The sequence below is a fragment of the Cygnus olor genome, chromosome 1 (genome assembly GCF_009769625.2).
Source record: "Cygnus olor isolate bCygOlo1 chromosome 1, bCygOlo1.pri.v2, whole genome shotgun sequence".
NCBI lineage: Eukaryota > Metazoa > Chordata > Aves > Anseriformes > Anatidae > Cygnus > Cygnus olor.
The window spans coordinates 59629785-59643608 of NC_049169.1; the positions used below are offsets into that span (position 1 = coordinate 59629785).

The 13824-nt window shown below is 36.2% G+C and overlaps 2 protein-coding genes and 1 long non-coding RNA gene across 5 annotated transcripts in view; 1 reads left to right on the forward strand and 2 right to left on the reverse strand.

Annotated features, from left to right (window-relative positions):
* Positions 1-1463: 1463 nt before the first annotated feature.
* On the reverse strand, positions 1464-7082 carry LOC121071866. The gene is made up of 2 exons (XR_005820832.1): positions 6901-7082; positions 1464-4267 (listed from the first exon to the last, which is right to left on the reverse strand). It is a non-coding gene; the product is annotated as an uncharacterized LOC121071866 (long non-coding RNA).
* Positions 7083-11556: 4474 nt separating this feature from the next.
* On the forward strand, positions 11557-13044 carry PMCH (pro-melanin concentrating hormone). Its single transcript, XM_040560749.1, has 3 exons — positions 11557-11868; positions 12377-12578; positions 12843-13044. The coding sequence occupies exons 1-3, from the start codon at positions 11623-11625 to the stop codon at positions 12890-12892; spliced, it is 498 nt and encodes a 165-aa protein (XP_040416683.1). The 5' UTR covers positions 11557-11622; the 3' UTR covers positions 12893-13044.
* Positions 12922-13824, reverse strand: part of LOC121071867 (PARP1 binding protein) — a 52955-nt gene continuing 52052 nt past the window's right edge. For 2 of the 3 annotated variants that reach the window (XM_040560658.1, XM_040560680.1), the window contains one exon: positions 12922-13596. In XM_040560658.1, the coding sequence (XP_040416592.1) occupies positions 13262-13596 (335 nt within the window). In that variant the 3' untranslated portion in view covers positions 12922-13261. The remainder of the gene's footprint in view (positions 13597-13824) is intronic. The other variant, XM_040560670.1, reaches the window with a different exon arrangement.

Here is a 13824-nt window from a genome sequence, read left to right on the forward strand (position 1 = left end):
CCAGATGATTGCAATTGATACATTTTTCTAACACCAAAACACTGTTGGGTTTTAAGATTATCTATGACTTCATCTACAAAAATATTCAAGAGATTATGTAATCAGAAATGATGCTGCAATGAGAGTGACAAATAGGGGCCAGTATGCTAGTGCTCTTAAACACCTAGACTATAGAAAGACTATGAAAATATTGTAATTGTAAGAAACATTTTTTTCTTTGAACTTATATATTTGAGGAGGAAAATGGACAGCTTGGCATCTACCCCAGACATCTTTGTATCTTACCATATAGTTCTTCACATATTAATCCATGATTTCTCTAACATACATATTCCATTTTCAGCCAATGTTACATATTATGCATAAATCAGAAATTAGGTCAGATTCAGAAGCCAAGTAGGTCCTATTCTTTGTACCAAATTGTCAAGAACTGTGGAACTATTCCACATAGGCTGACTTTTCTGTATTTTCTCTGACTTCTGTTTCTCTTACTGCTTAATGACCCTATGGAATGCACTAAATATGCACTTGCTGCACATTCATTAAATATGAACAAAAAAATGGCTCTCCATCACTTCCCACCAACGAATATTTTGACTCAGCATTACATATTTGTAGCTGTGTATGTCACTCTCCATTACTTGCCACCAATGAACATAAAGTTTCCACATTTGAAAGTCCAGTAACATATTTTGTGAAATGGTCTATGACTTTATTAAGTATATTAATGTAAAATACATTAATTACATTTTAGAATTAAAAGTCATAAGAACTGTGTATGAAACAGACATCACAAATGCCAATGTTTAGAAAAGTTGTTAACAATTAAAAGTTTTTTGTGCAAGAAACAGTGATATTGCATGGCAGATATTTTTGACTTGCAAGACAGAAAGAACGAGTTCATCACTTTGGGTTAAAAATACTTACACTAAGTGTTAAATTCAGAGATTTCTTCATTAAGGAAATGAACAAGAAAAAAATTCATTAGAAAAGATCAGAAAGAAAACCATCTCTCTCTGATCACTTACAGGTCATGTTATTAAACTCATTTCCACTCATTTTTACATCCTGGAGAAAGCATTTTTATTGATTATTCCAGATTCTTTGGTAGATGAACTAATAAATCAGATAGACAATTCAAGTTAAATATACATCTGCTGGAGTAAGATCTATGAATTAAAAGAAAGTTAAGATAATTTTATACTTAATTTAGGAACCATAAAATTACACTGAGATGTAAAAATGAATTCAGAATTATAAATCACAGAATAGCTTAGGTTGGATGGGACCTCAGCAGACCTTTTAGTCCAGCTCCTGCTCTAAGCAGGGTCAACTACAGCATGTTGTTCAGGGTCTTGTTCTGTCAGGTTTGAGTACCTCCAAGAATGGAGAATCTACAATCTTTTGGGGCAACCGATTCCATTACATAATCACCACCCTTTCATGATATTTTATTTCTTATGTTTAAGTGGAATTTCTTATGTATCATATTGCGTCCCTTGACTCTTTTCCTTTTGCTGGCTACCACTAAAAAGAGTCTGTCTCTGTGTTCCTTACTACCTTCTATTTTGTATGTATACACATCGATAAGATCCCTCTTTAACATTCTCTTTACAAGGCTAAACAGCCCAAGCAATCTCAGCCTCTCCCTGTTTGTTAGATGCTCCAATCGTTAAGGCATACATGTGGCCCATTGCTGGACTTGCTCCAGTATGTTCGTGTACTGGAGAGTCTGGAACTTCATACAATACGCTACTCTAGATGTAGCCTCATAATTGCTGAGAAGGGAAGAATCGCTTCCTTGAGCTGTGGACAATGCTCTACCTAATGCAGCCTGGGATATTGTTGTTTTTTCTTACAAGGGCATATTCCTGCTTACAGTCATTATTATAGTCAACCCACCAGGGTTGCAGAGGCTTTTCTGCAAAGCTGCTAAATAAAAAAATGCTTTTGCTAATGGTCAAGAAGTGAGCCATTTTCTTGTTCTCAGTATGTTCGGAAATGGTTTGGAGAATGAGCTGCTCCGTCACCTTACAATTTAGAAAACAAAGCTTCTTTTCACACTAAAGATACTTGGTTACATAAAAGACCAAATATGGAGCTCCAGTCACACTCTCATATCTAGGGTTCATGGACCTACTCATGTACAGAGGCAGTTGTTAACAGGACAAGTTTTCAATGAGTGATTATGTATAATACCCTATAGCATAGGGTACTATAATACTTATAGTACCCTAGATACTTTTCCTTCTTCCAAAGTCTTCCTTTTGCTGCTAATAAATTTATAAAACACATCTTTGCCCTTTAGACCCCGCACCAGATTCAACTCCAGCTGGACTTTGCCTTTTCTAACCCAGCTGTATATGCTCAGACAGTATCTCTATAGCGCTCCCAGATCACCCAGATCTCCTTCCATTCCACTCATGAGTATGTTCGAGTTGCATCAGGAGCTCCTTGTTGATCAATGCAGATCTCCTGCCATCTTCTCTTGACTTTCTCTGCACGTTCTGATGAACTGCTCCTGATCTTAGAGGAGGTAGCCCAGCTCTCCTAGACTCCTCTTCTCTCCAGGACCTCATTCCATGGGTTTCTTCCAAGCAGAACCTTAAACTAGCCCGTCTGCTGTTCTGAAATTAAAAGCTGTGATCCTATTTGCCCTGCAGTCTTCTCTCAGGATCTTGTACTCCACCATTCCATGGTCACTGCTGCCAAGGCCAGTCAAACCTTAAAATCCAGTTCCACAATATCGGTGTTATGTCCACCACAGTGCTACCCTTCATCATTTCTCAGTCACCTATGTTAAGAAATCATTTTTAATGCACTCCAAATGTCTTCCTGACTGCTTCTGCACTGCTGTATTGCCCTTCCAGTTGGCAGAAGTGTACAGAATTGACAGTATAATCCTATCTTAAAACCTGACTGTTCTTTGCCAGGAACTGCCTATCATGTTTATTTAAAATTAATGTTTGCAATTACAGATGGCATCTTTGAATCAACAGGCAGTGGCAACCAATTCTTGCTCATGACTGTATGTGAGTCATATCTTAGAAACTGCAAATCAGCTTCCAGTTGAACTGAATCCAACCTTAGCAGTTCAGAAAAATATCCAATGGTTAAATTTTCATTAAACAGTAATGTCTAAGCATGAACTCTGTTAAATTATTAGAAGTTCAAGATTGTAACACTTTCTAACAGCACTGTTATGTGTATGTAGTAATTCAGAAGCAAAAATAATTTCCAGTTTATCTACTTTATTATCAAATATATATTGCAGATTATTCAAAATGATAAGTGTTCCATTCTATATAAAATGACATTACTATACTATCTTAAAAAATAATTGAGAAGACTGTCTCCAAATTTATGACTGGCTCAGTCAAGTGTAGGTGAACAGAAAAAGTTCAAGAAAAAATTATTGACACATGAAAAACTATGTAATAGAATATAGCATGTCAAAGAACATGTTCAAGAAATGAAACACGTTCCTTTAAAAGCTGCATTTACACGTAAATTTTCAAACGTAATGGATTTCCCTTCTCTTGTAACATTATTAATGGAACAACAGAACTGCTGCTCTAATCCTTCTTGTTTATCAGGCTGCTGCTGAACTTATTAATGCCATCACTGTTAGCATTCATAGTAATTCTGATAAGGCTAGAAGAATGAGTCTTCCTTTATGCATAAAAGGCAGGATGTGGAGAAAACTCTCAATCTCATTCTTTGAAAAGGTCAGAGAAATTTAGACCAAAGAGTTAGTTTCCTGAAGCCTTTCTCACCAGGTCTTGCTTTACTTTACTTTATCTTGCTTTACTCTACACATTTGTGAGACACTGAAGAAGAAACAACCATTTGTTCTAAGCTGACTGTCAAAGGTATTTCCTGTAGCTATATTCCATTCTTGTGTTCACATTCTCAACAGAAAGTAGAGAGGTAGTAAGATAAGAGAAACTACTGAAGAACAACAGATTCCATGTAAAAGTTTAAATGAGAGTAAGCCCCATTTATTAAAATATACTTTCAACTCTTTTCCTACATAGTTCTGCCATGTGTTCACTTCTCTGTCAACTAAGCTCTGCTGGAGTCTGATCTGCATAAAAATAAATAACATAGCTAACAGAGAGCTATTTTAGAAGTGGTTGAAATGATGGTAGCATTTCTGATATTCAAATGCTAGTTTCCAAAAATTTGGAATTAGGTTTGTGAGTAAGCAACGGGTAAAAGTAATCTTCACCTTGCATTTTGGCCAGGAAAAACATTTCTCAAAAACCTAGAAGGGGTAAGAAAAGAGTAAAAGTAATCTCTGTCTTCCATTTTGATCAAGAAAAACATTTCTCAGACATCTAGATGAGATTATAAGCTTGTACTATTTCTATTTAATATTAAGACAGTGCTGAATTTTGAATGTATAAATTTTTATATATGTACATATATATATTATTTTTGCAATAGGCAGGTTATTTTGAATGACAAGCTGGTTTAAAGTGCAATACAGTAAACAAAGATTCAACAGACTGTGGAGCAAAATCTATCATTGAGTTCAGATCTCAAATAGAACAACACTGGCAAATTGTTATACATCCAATGAGAATGTACATTCTGTACAGACAAAGCATTAATGAGTCACCCAGCTAAGGCTGTAACCTACATTGGTTCTACTCTTTGTGTATATGTACCACTTCCACTTAAAAAAAAATAAAAAAAATCTCGTATCCTGTGTACTCATCTGCCTCACACACACATGTATAGCAAAAAGGGCAGTGAACCATTGCTCCTTTCAATGTCACTTACAATTCAATGTCTATAGCAGGCAGTGACAGAAAAAAAAAAAAAAAAAAAAAAAACAGAGTATGTTATGGGATGTATACTGATAACATCTCAGAGAACCAGATATACTGTCAGCAGGTAATTATTCTTTGAATATGAATCAATGAGGATTCAACTGTGAATGGCAGACTGCATCTCCCAAAATGGTGAGACAGAGTAGTATGAGCTGCAAACAGTACTTTTATTCAAAATTTGGCATCTAAATAAATGACCAAATTGAAACAATAATGTCTGGCAAAGGTAAGTGCAGCAGTACATTTCCCAAAGAAGACAACTGATGTTGCTTGCCTTTGGGCAAAATGACTCTTGGTGTTCAAACAAACGCTAAACACAGGGATATACTAGGCTAACCATTTTTATTTCTTGCCAAGAAATGAACCAGACCTTACAAAATGTAACTCTTGCTAAGGCAAATCTTTCACAATTCTTTATTATTGCAAATAATTTTTTGATATTTTTTTCAGAACAAGAATTCTAAGTTCCATAAAAACATCCCCGATTAAAACAACACTAGTTCATAACTAGAATAAGACAATTTAAAAGTAGATTGGTTTTCCTTCTATTTAAATAAAGTTTTGTGTAATTTTTTTATCTTGTGGCATTGATCTTTGTAGACCACAATGTTCACCTGTCCAATGGACTGCTCCTGCACATAACAATCCCAGCACCACTGTTTATAAACTTGTTCAAAGCTTGCTGAAAACACAGGATAACAATAATCCACCCATCTGGATTGTCAATATTAAGGATGCAGACATCTGCCAGAGTAATTTGGCTGACTCCACAAGGCCCTCATTTATGGGAATTACAAGGCATGCTGGCATAGAGATGCATACTATGTCCAGAAACTTATGTGATTTCTCCTGGACAGCTTCCATTGGAATCTCCAGTGTGACTGCCATTCTGTGCAGTAACTCTTGAAAACTTTTATAAGTATCTGGCTGTACTTTTGAATATCAGTGGTAGCACAGTCTCATCTGAAGACAAAGGTAATGCAATGTAGAAACTGTATGATTAACAGCCTGCAACTCCTCTTCCTCAGAGCCTGTGAGTCATGTTTCATCATATACAAAGTTCATATGTTTGGGATGAAAAAGACCTGGCTGTAATTGAGATAACAGAAACAGATAATATTCAAGAGAAAGTCTTGCAAGGATACAGTAATCACTAAAACATAATGCCAATCCTAGATCTTGGATAACGATCATAAGCACTGGAATAATGACCTACAGCTGTAATGAAGATATCACAAATATTGTAAGGTTCTGGACACCATGTGCTAGTAGCACATGAATGGCAAGAATAAACAGCAGAATAGTTAGTATGAACAACCGGAATGGGGAACAGCAGAAAAAATACCAGGTAGATTCTGTGTGGGTATTGAATTTCAATTCACAATAACACAACCAAAAGACCCAGCAGGAGAAACCCAGAACCATGCCTGAAGTATGTGACTCAGCCTAACGTATGAAAAGTTTATAAGAATATTTCTGTGCTCTCTTTAGGCATCACAGCTTCTTGTAAACACTTCTGACCTTTGTGTTCATTTCAGGAATTACTTACAGAATAGCATATCTCAAGAATGTACCTCGTGTCCAAAGCACTGTAAAAATACTTTGTGGACACATAATGCAATGTTATTGTTTCACAAGAAACAAGATTCTTAAAACCTGAGGCTTATACTCTGCCATAATAACAAAATATTAGTAGGAAAAAAAAAAAAAACAGAGGAAAATGAAATTATTTTTAAACGGGAATGAAATGTAAAAGAGAACACAAAAATTAATATTATTGATAAAAAATTCAGGTAACGAACAGCCAAGTGTTTTGATTATTTTTTTTAACAAAGTGCTGATTTACTATAAACCTGGTCTGTGAAAAGCAATTGTGTCAGAGTTGGGTTCATTCATCTTACAGCCCCATGTGAGCAGTATATCATCTCAATGCAAACAGACTCAGAGGATTCAGTTCACTAAAAGAATTTGTAGTTGCGCGCATGGAACATAAATACACCTTCAGCAGAATTTATGGACAAGTAAAAGACCTGTGACAATATTGGTAATAAAATTCTTTTACCTTAACCAAATTTCTTTCATATGAATTTGGAAGCAGAGGAAGTGTTCCTGTTCTCAAATCCAAGCCATGGTCAGTCATAGGATCATTGTATATGAGCAACAGTACTCACTGCCCTTTACAGGGCTTGATCCACTAATGGTTCCAGGAGCACTGGTCCAGCACTTTCAAAAGGCAAATCTTCTAAAGAAATTCTCCTGTCTCAGTGCTAGTTATCCAAAACAAGTGACTCATTTCAGCATTGTCAAAACTGTATGAATGTTAATGGTGAAGAGTAGAAATTGCAGGAATTCTAGCAGACTTGCACAAGATAGCCAGGATCATGGCTTCTCCCAGACATCATGAAGTCAAAGGCAGTTCAGAATTTCAGTTGCACCTCCTGCTTTTTTCTGGTTTTACTTAGCTGAAATTTACTTATCTCCCTGCAAAGAAAAGGGACTGCAGTCTTCCTCAGCCTCTTTTATTATGCTTACAAGGGAGCTCGTGCTGTTGGTTGGTTTCAGACAAATTAACTGTGTCTCATCCACAATAATTTTGTGCTGTAGGGTCTTTTCTCAGAAATACAGGTTTGTATATCAAAACAGACTAATTCAAACTCTTTTTACATAATAAGAACGTAAGTGCAAAGATGGCTATATAAACTACAGTTTGCTTGATGAGGTACAGTTGACTGAAGAGAACCAAATAGTCTAAAAAGACTTGCAAAACACCAGGCATCCTGGCAGACATAGCAAAGCAATCTCAAGGCAGACTGAGGTTAATAAAACTAAGAAAAGGATGTAAGTATTTCCTTTATACTCCGAAGTCCGAAGTTGTTCCTTGTGTTATGAGACCAAAAAGCTTCTATGCTTACAGATTTATGTTGAATCTAATAGCAGGACGAATAAAAGAAAAAATATAAAAAAAAAAAAGAAAGAAAAACCCACCTTATTCGAATTTGCTGTAATCAACAAGCCAATATTTATAATTCTGCCATTCAACCTTTGACTAGTGCTGTAGCTTTTATGCAGCATGCTCACAATCATGACTCCTTTTTGCTTTTTGCTGCAGTAAGAAGCCAATAGTCAATACTACTTGAGGAATATCTCTTCCTTCCACTTTTCTGATTGATTGAAAGTCCCTTAACAGTTACACATACCGCCATACCACCAATGGACTGTTTTGAAGAAGGTCTTTCAGAACAAGAAACTTAGCTGGGGGAAGATGAGGAATAGTTTTTGGTTGTCTGTTTTTATACAGAGAAAAGAACAGTTCAATTAATGTTAAACAGCATATGGGCAAATTTTTCCCAAGAGACTACACCAATTTATTAGGTACAAAGAATCCTAAGAAAGGACTCAATGATGAATACACCTCTCATTATAATCAAAACCATTCAGAGTCCAATTACTTCTTAAATAAATGTGCCTAAAAATTAGTAGGCATTTGTATATGTGTTACGTTCCTAAATACAAAAATGCTGAAGAAGCTTCATGTCCCCTTAGGTCTGGCTTATTGACTGTGTGAAGTAATAAAATGCAATGGCATATTCCCCAGCTGTTGCCAATTTGTTAGGCCAAAGTGAGGTGCTGCTCAAATAAGATTGAAAAAATATTAAAATAACTATTTTTGTGAGAGTTTTCTTTGCATTTTTATTGTCTAGAGATTTTGAGTAAGCCCTGTAGCATAATGAACAAAGGTGCCCTTGTATTTTTGTGCTATTCTAAAATTCACTAAAATGATTTTTTAAGCTTGTTTAAAAACTTTCTTGCATAGTAAAGTTTTTCAATTCTGATACTTTAAAAAAAAAATCTGGCTTTATATCAGATATACCTGTTTTATTTATTGCTCAACAGTTAATACTAAGCATTAGGCTCAAAAGCTATGCATGAAAATTATTCATGACCTGCAGATTTACTGAGGGGCTGCACTCTACCCCATTGTTCACATTGTTAATAAAGATATTAAACAGGACTGGACCCAGTATTCATTCCTGGGGTACTCCACTTGTTACATGAAAATTATTCATGCATGAGTATGGGAGAAATTCCAGGCCTCTGATGCCTTTGCGTACACAAATCTTGCAAAAATGTGTCAGGCTAGATGCTAGCTAGCCAGTCTCCAGACCATAGGTATTCTGTAATTAGATGGTAATTACCTTTTTGTTTAAAAGGCAGTATTGCTTAATTCACTCATTTATTTTCTATCTACTCACACAGTTCTTTCTATTCTATACTTCCTTGTTATTTCTTGCAACAGTGTGAAAAAGCTGCATGAAGATTATGTTTTCAGGCATTAACAAGTACATTTACCTAAGGGTAATCACAGAATGGCTGAGGTTGGCAGGGACGTCTGGTCATCGTCATCTGGCTCACACAGGGCCACCTAGAGTAGGTGGTCCTGGACCAGGTTCAGATGGCTTTTGAAGATCTCCAAGGAGGGAGACTCCACAACCTCCCTGGACAAGCTGGGCCAGTGCTCTCTCACCTGCACAGTAAAGAAGTTCTTTATCTGCACAGTAAAGTGCTTCCTGATGTTCAGACAGAGCCTCTTGTGTTCTAGTTTGTGCCCATTGCCTCATCCTGGCAACTGAAAAAAGCCTGACTCCATCCTCTATGCACCTTCCCTTCAAGTATTTGTACACATTGGTGAGACCTCCCCCCTACGCCTCCTTTTCTCCAAGCTGAAGAGTCACATTTCTCTCAGCTTTTCCTCTTAAGAGATATGCTCCCATCCCTTAGTCATTTTACTGGACTCTTTCCATCTGTGTCCAAGTCTCTTGTACTGGGTGGCCCAGAATGGGACACAGTGCTCCAGGTGCAGCCTAACCAATTCTGAGCAGAGGGGAAGGATCACCTCTTGACCTGCTGGCACTCCTTTGCCTAATGCAGTCAAGAATACCCTTAGCCTTTTTGTCAGCAAGGGCACACTGCTGACTTACGTTCAACAGTGTCCACTAGGACTCCTAGGTCCTGTTCTGCAGAACTGCTCTCCAGCTGGGTGGCCCCCAGCATGCCCTGGTGCCTGGGATTGTTCCTCCCCAGGTGCAGGACTCTTCACTTCTCCTTGTTGAACTTCATGAGATTCTGGTCAGCCCACCTGTCCAGCCTGTCAAGGCCGCTCTGGTTGGCTGCACAGCCCCTCTGGTGAGTCAGCCACTCTCTTTCGTGTTACCTGCAGATTTACTGAGGGGCTGCACTCTACCCCATTGTTCACATTGTTAATAAAGATATTAAACGGGACTGGACCCAGTATTCATTCCTGGGGTACTCCACTTGTTAATGGCCTCCAGCTACATTTTGCACCACTGACACCTACCCTCTGGGTTCAGCCATTCACTTAGTTTTAGAACCACTTCACTGTCTGCTCATCCAAGCTGTACTTCAACAACTTCTCTGGGACGTTCTTAATAAGAGCAAGAAGAGACAGTTGTAGTTTTAAAGCGTGCCTGAAACTAAATATGTGGACTGGCACTCAGACATATAAACGGAAGGTTTCATTTTTCATGTTTGTGTAAGGACATAATGTATACTTGTTTGCAGCTACCACTGATGTGTTGTAGGCTGGTCAGTCTTACTTTGTCTTTCACTCCACATCACTGGTAGATACTTCTGATAGAAGACCATCAGAAAACAAGAACAACAACAAAAAAGAGAAGCAGTGCAAGAAATCACTTTTGCTAATAAAACAAAAATGTTGCTAATGTATGACAGTTCAGAGAAAAAGCATGAAAAGCAAAACAGAGAGTGAGGGATGAAAACAAGGGGGAAATGGTGCCCCTTCTCCTCAGTTTGTTGGTCAGCTTCCTAGTGGTTTGCCTTGAATAGCAGGATGTTTGGGTCTACGCAGTACCCTAAAGGTTAAAATAAACACAAATTTAAGGGATGAGAACAAACTCAGAGGCACACAGTCAATGAATAGGCGGTTTGAATCATCGACATAAAGAGATTAGCTAAATTTGAGCTGGCCCCATTTGCTTTCCAGATGAAGTAAAAAATGTTATACAGAAAATCCTGCATTTCCTTCTACAGAATAATAGATATACTTCAAAGACTTTTTAAATTTAAAAATGAAGTTTCTTTTTACTTTTCTAGCAAGCATATCTGACTATATTTGTAGGTGGTAAATGTCCATTTTTGGAAAGAAAATGCAGACAATTACTCAGGTATTAAAGAAGATTTCTAACATGAGCCCTTTGAATAATGAAACATAATGGACAAATTAATGACTTCAGCTCCAACACAGTAGTAGTCCAAGTTATTGTTAAATTTGAAGTTTTCCAGGTCTTTAATAGATCACTTTTGATCAAAAACTATGATACATCACACCTTTACAACAGTCCTGCTTACTTATGTAAATTAGCTCCTTTTCTCAAATTGCCCTAAATGGATGTAAAGCTTTATAAACACTACAAATGGACATCCGTGTTTTCTGTGAACTTTGCTACCCTGATCCCTCTAAGGAGCTAATCTGTGCTGTTCTAAAAACATACAAAGAAACAAATTACCCATACTAAAGAAAAGTTTAAGTAGTTCTAAACAATAGATGGGATTAGAAGGTTTATACAAAAGGTTACTCCTTAATATGACTCATTTAAAAGAACTCAGCAGCAATTGAAGTAGTTTCCATTCACTCTGTAAAATATATAAAGTGGACACAGATGGAGAACATGTTAATTTACAGCTGAAAAGCTTTCTTAGAACTTGAAAACTGCTTAACTTCTATGCAAGCATTAAGTAACTAAGAATGTGTATCTCATCGTATATGTTAATACTCTCTCTCTCTCTTTTTTCTCAAGGTTTTCTACTCTCAGTTTCAAAATCTCTGCAAAAGGTTGAAGATGAAGATATGTTGCTAACCACATTCAATCTAGGAAAAACTGTTCAAAATGGAGATAGAGCTGGAAAGAGAGGAGCTATACCTTTGCTGAAGCATTATATGGCTGAAGAAAGCTTTTTGGATGAAGAGGATGACAGAAACCCAAAGTTTTTTGTGAGTTTTCAGTTTTAAATTTTTTTATTAAGTGTAAAACAGAAATTCTCTTTATAGCCCTTTATAAGACAAATACAATAATTTAAAGCAATAACCTGGTGAATATAGAAAAAAAACAACAGCTAAGCATAATACACTCAAGACACTGCAAATACTTAATTCCAAGTTTTTAAATGCATAACCTGGGCAGTTGAATTAAAATAAATAAATAAATAAAACCAGATTTTAGCAGATATATACGCAGTCAAAACTAGTGGGTAAAAAGCATATGTTTCAGTATCTCACTATATGCAGCAACAGGTTTCCAACTTCACCAAATATGACAGACATTATCTTAAAGTATACTTTTCCATAAAACTGTTTCAGCCAAAGACATAATGCCGGTCATTACTTGCTTTTAGATGTTATGTTGAATGATAAAATACTTGTATTGATAATTTAAAAAGTCAACACAACTGGTTATATCTTTTTCAAGACAAACAGTTACTCTTGTTTTCTCTTAAAACAGGGCACAGGCTCCAGAGATGATTTCTTAAATCATGCTATGCCAATCAATGTGGGCAGGAAGCAACTACCTTATCTTGCACTGAAGGGAGCCATGGCTTTTCCAGCTGACACTGAAATTCAGAATATTGAATCAATACAGGAAAGAGAGACTGCAGATGAAGAAAATTCAGCTAAATTCCCTATAGGAAGGAGAGATTTTGACAGTAAGTGTATTTTCATTTTTTAACACATATTATTTTTCTAGTAAAGTATAGTGCAATGTCTCTGACGCCATTTGATAACAACTCATTTAGAAAATCCATGGGATATTTGGGATTTGTTAGGGCTGAGTAAATCCCACATTTCCAATTTACTTCTGTTGTATTTGGTTGGGTGTATGAAAGGCATTTGTTAAAATAACAATAGTTCCAGAGGCCATAAAGACTCCTAGTTCTCTGATGTTTTAAACTTCCACATTTTTCCTGTAGTGCTCAGGTGTATGCTGGGAAGAGTCTATCGACCTTGTTGGCAAGTCTGAAAATGACTGACCTACACCACCTTCTTTGAGAAAGATTAAACATTTTATTATGAATTTAACATGATTAAAAGTTATTGTGCTTTAGTGTCGCTATACATATGCATCTAAAATACTTTTACATCACAATGTAGAGGGAAACGTAATTCACTACCGAAAAGAGAACATAGTTGTAACTACTGTTGTACTGTAATCAAAAAAAATAAAATACTTCTGCATAATCCAGACTTGTAAATATTTGTCTAATATTACACACAAGCTATTTTCACTTATTTGAGTATAAAGGGAAGCAATTCATGATTTTCACCCTTCACTTGCAAAATTTTACAACTTCTGAAAGAGTCAACAGACCACGTATGTCAAAATAAAAACTTACAGTCGAAAAAATTGAGTTAATTTTGCCTGACCAGCAATCAATTTATTCTTGCTTGCAGTTTTGTTGTTCTTTCTTTTTCCATCAATTTTGCTGTCCAATTTCTTTTGAGGGTGGTTTGAAGTCTTACGTTTCTTAGCATTTTTTGGCAAAGATAGTTCACTTTCCTCATCACAGATAACTTTGTCATTATTCAAATCCATCTGTTCATTCCTGGAGTTCTTTTTTCTTGGCCGACAACTCAGTTTTCCCATTTCTGTATAATTTCTATTCTGATGAACATTTTCAGAAATAGTTCCAAGCACTGGTATGTCAAGACATGAATTCATACCTTCTGTCATATAAGAGTATCAAAAACATATGTGAAAAATTAAAAATATTACCTGGAATTATTCATCTGTTTTCTATCAGAGGACTGTCAAGTGATTTTTAATCAAAATGATTGCTTTATAAAGCAAAGAAAAACTATTCTGGTCATTGCAGTTACATTTGCTATGTGTTAAGTACACTGCCTTTTTAAAATGATATTGCTAAAAATATGTTATGGCACCTGAATTAGGGA

What these genes read in the sequence shown, in the direction of transcription:
- PMCH (XM_040560749.1), top strand. Translation starts at nt 11,623, where the DNA reads ATGTGTATCTCATCGTATATGTTAATACTCTCTCTCTCTCTTTTTTCT. An exon ending in ACAGAAACCCAAAGTTTTTT is followed by an intron (nt 11,869 to 12,376) that starts GTGAGTTTTCAG and finishes CTCTTAAAACAG; the next exon opens with GGCACAGGCTCCAGAGATGA. An exon ending in AGGAAGGAGAGATTTTGACA is followed by an intron (nt 12,579 to 12,842) that starts GTAAGTGTATTT and finishes TTTTTCCTGTAG; the next exon opens with TGCTCAGGTGTATGCTGGGA.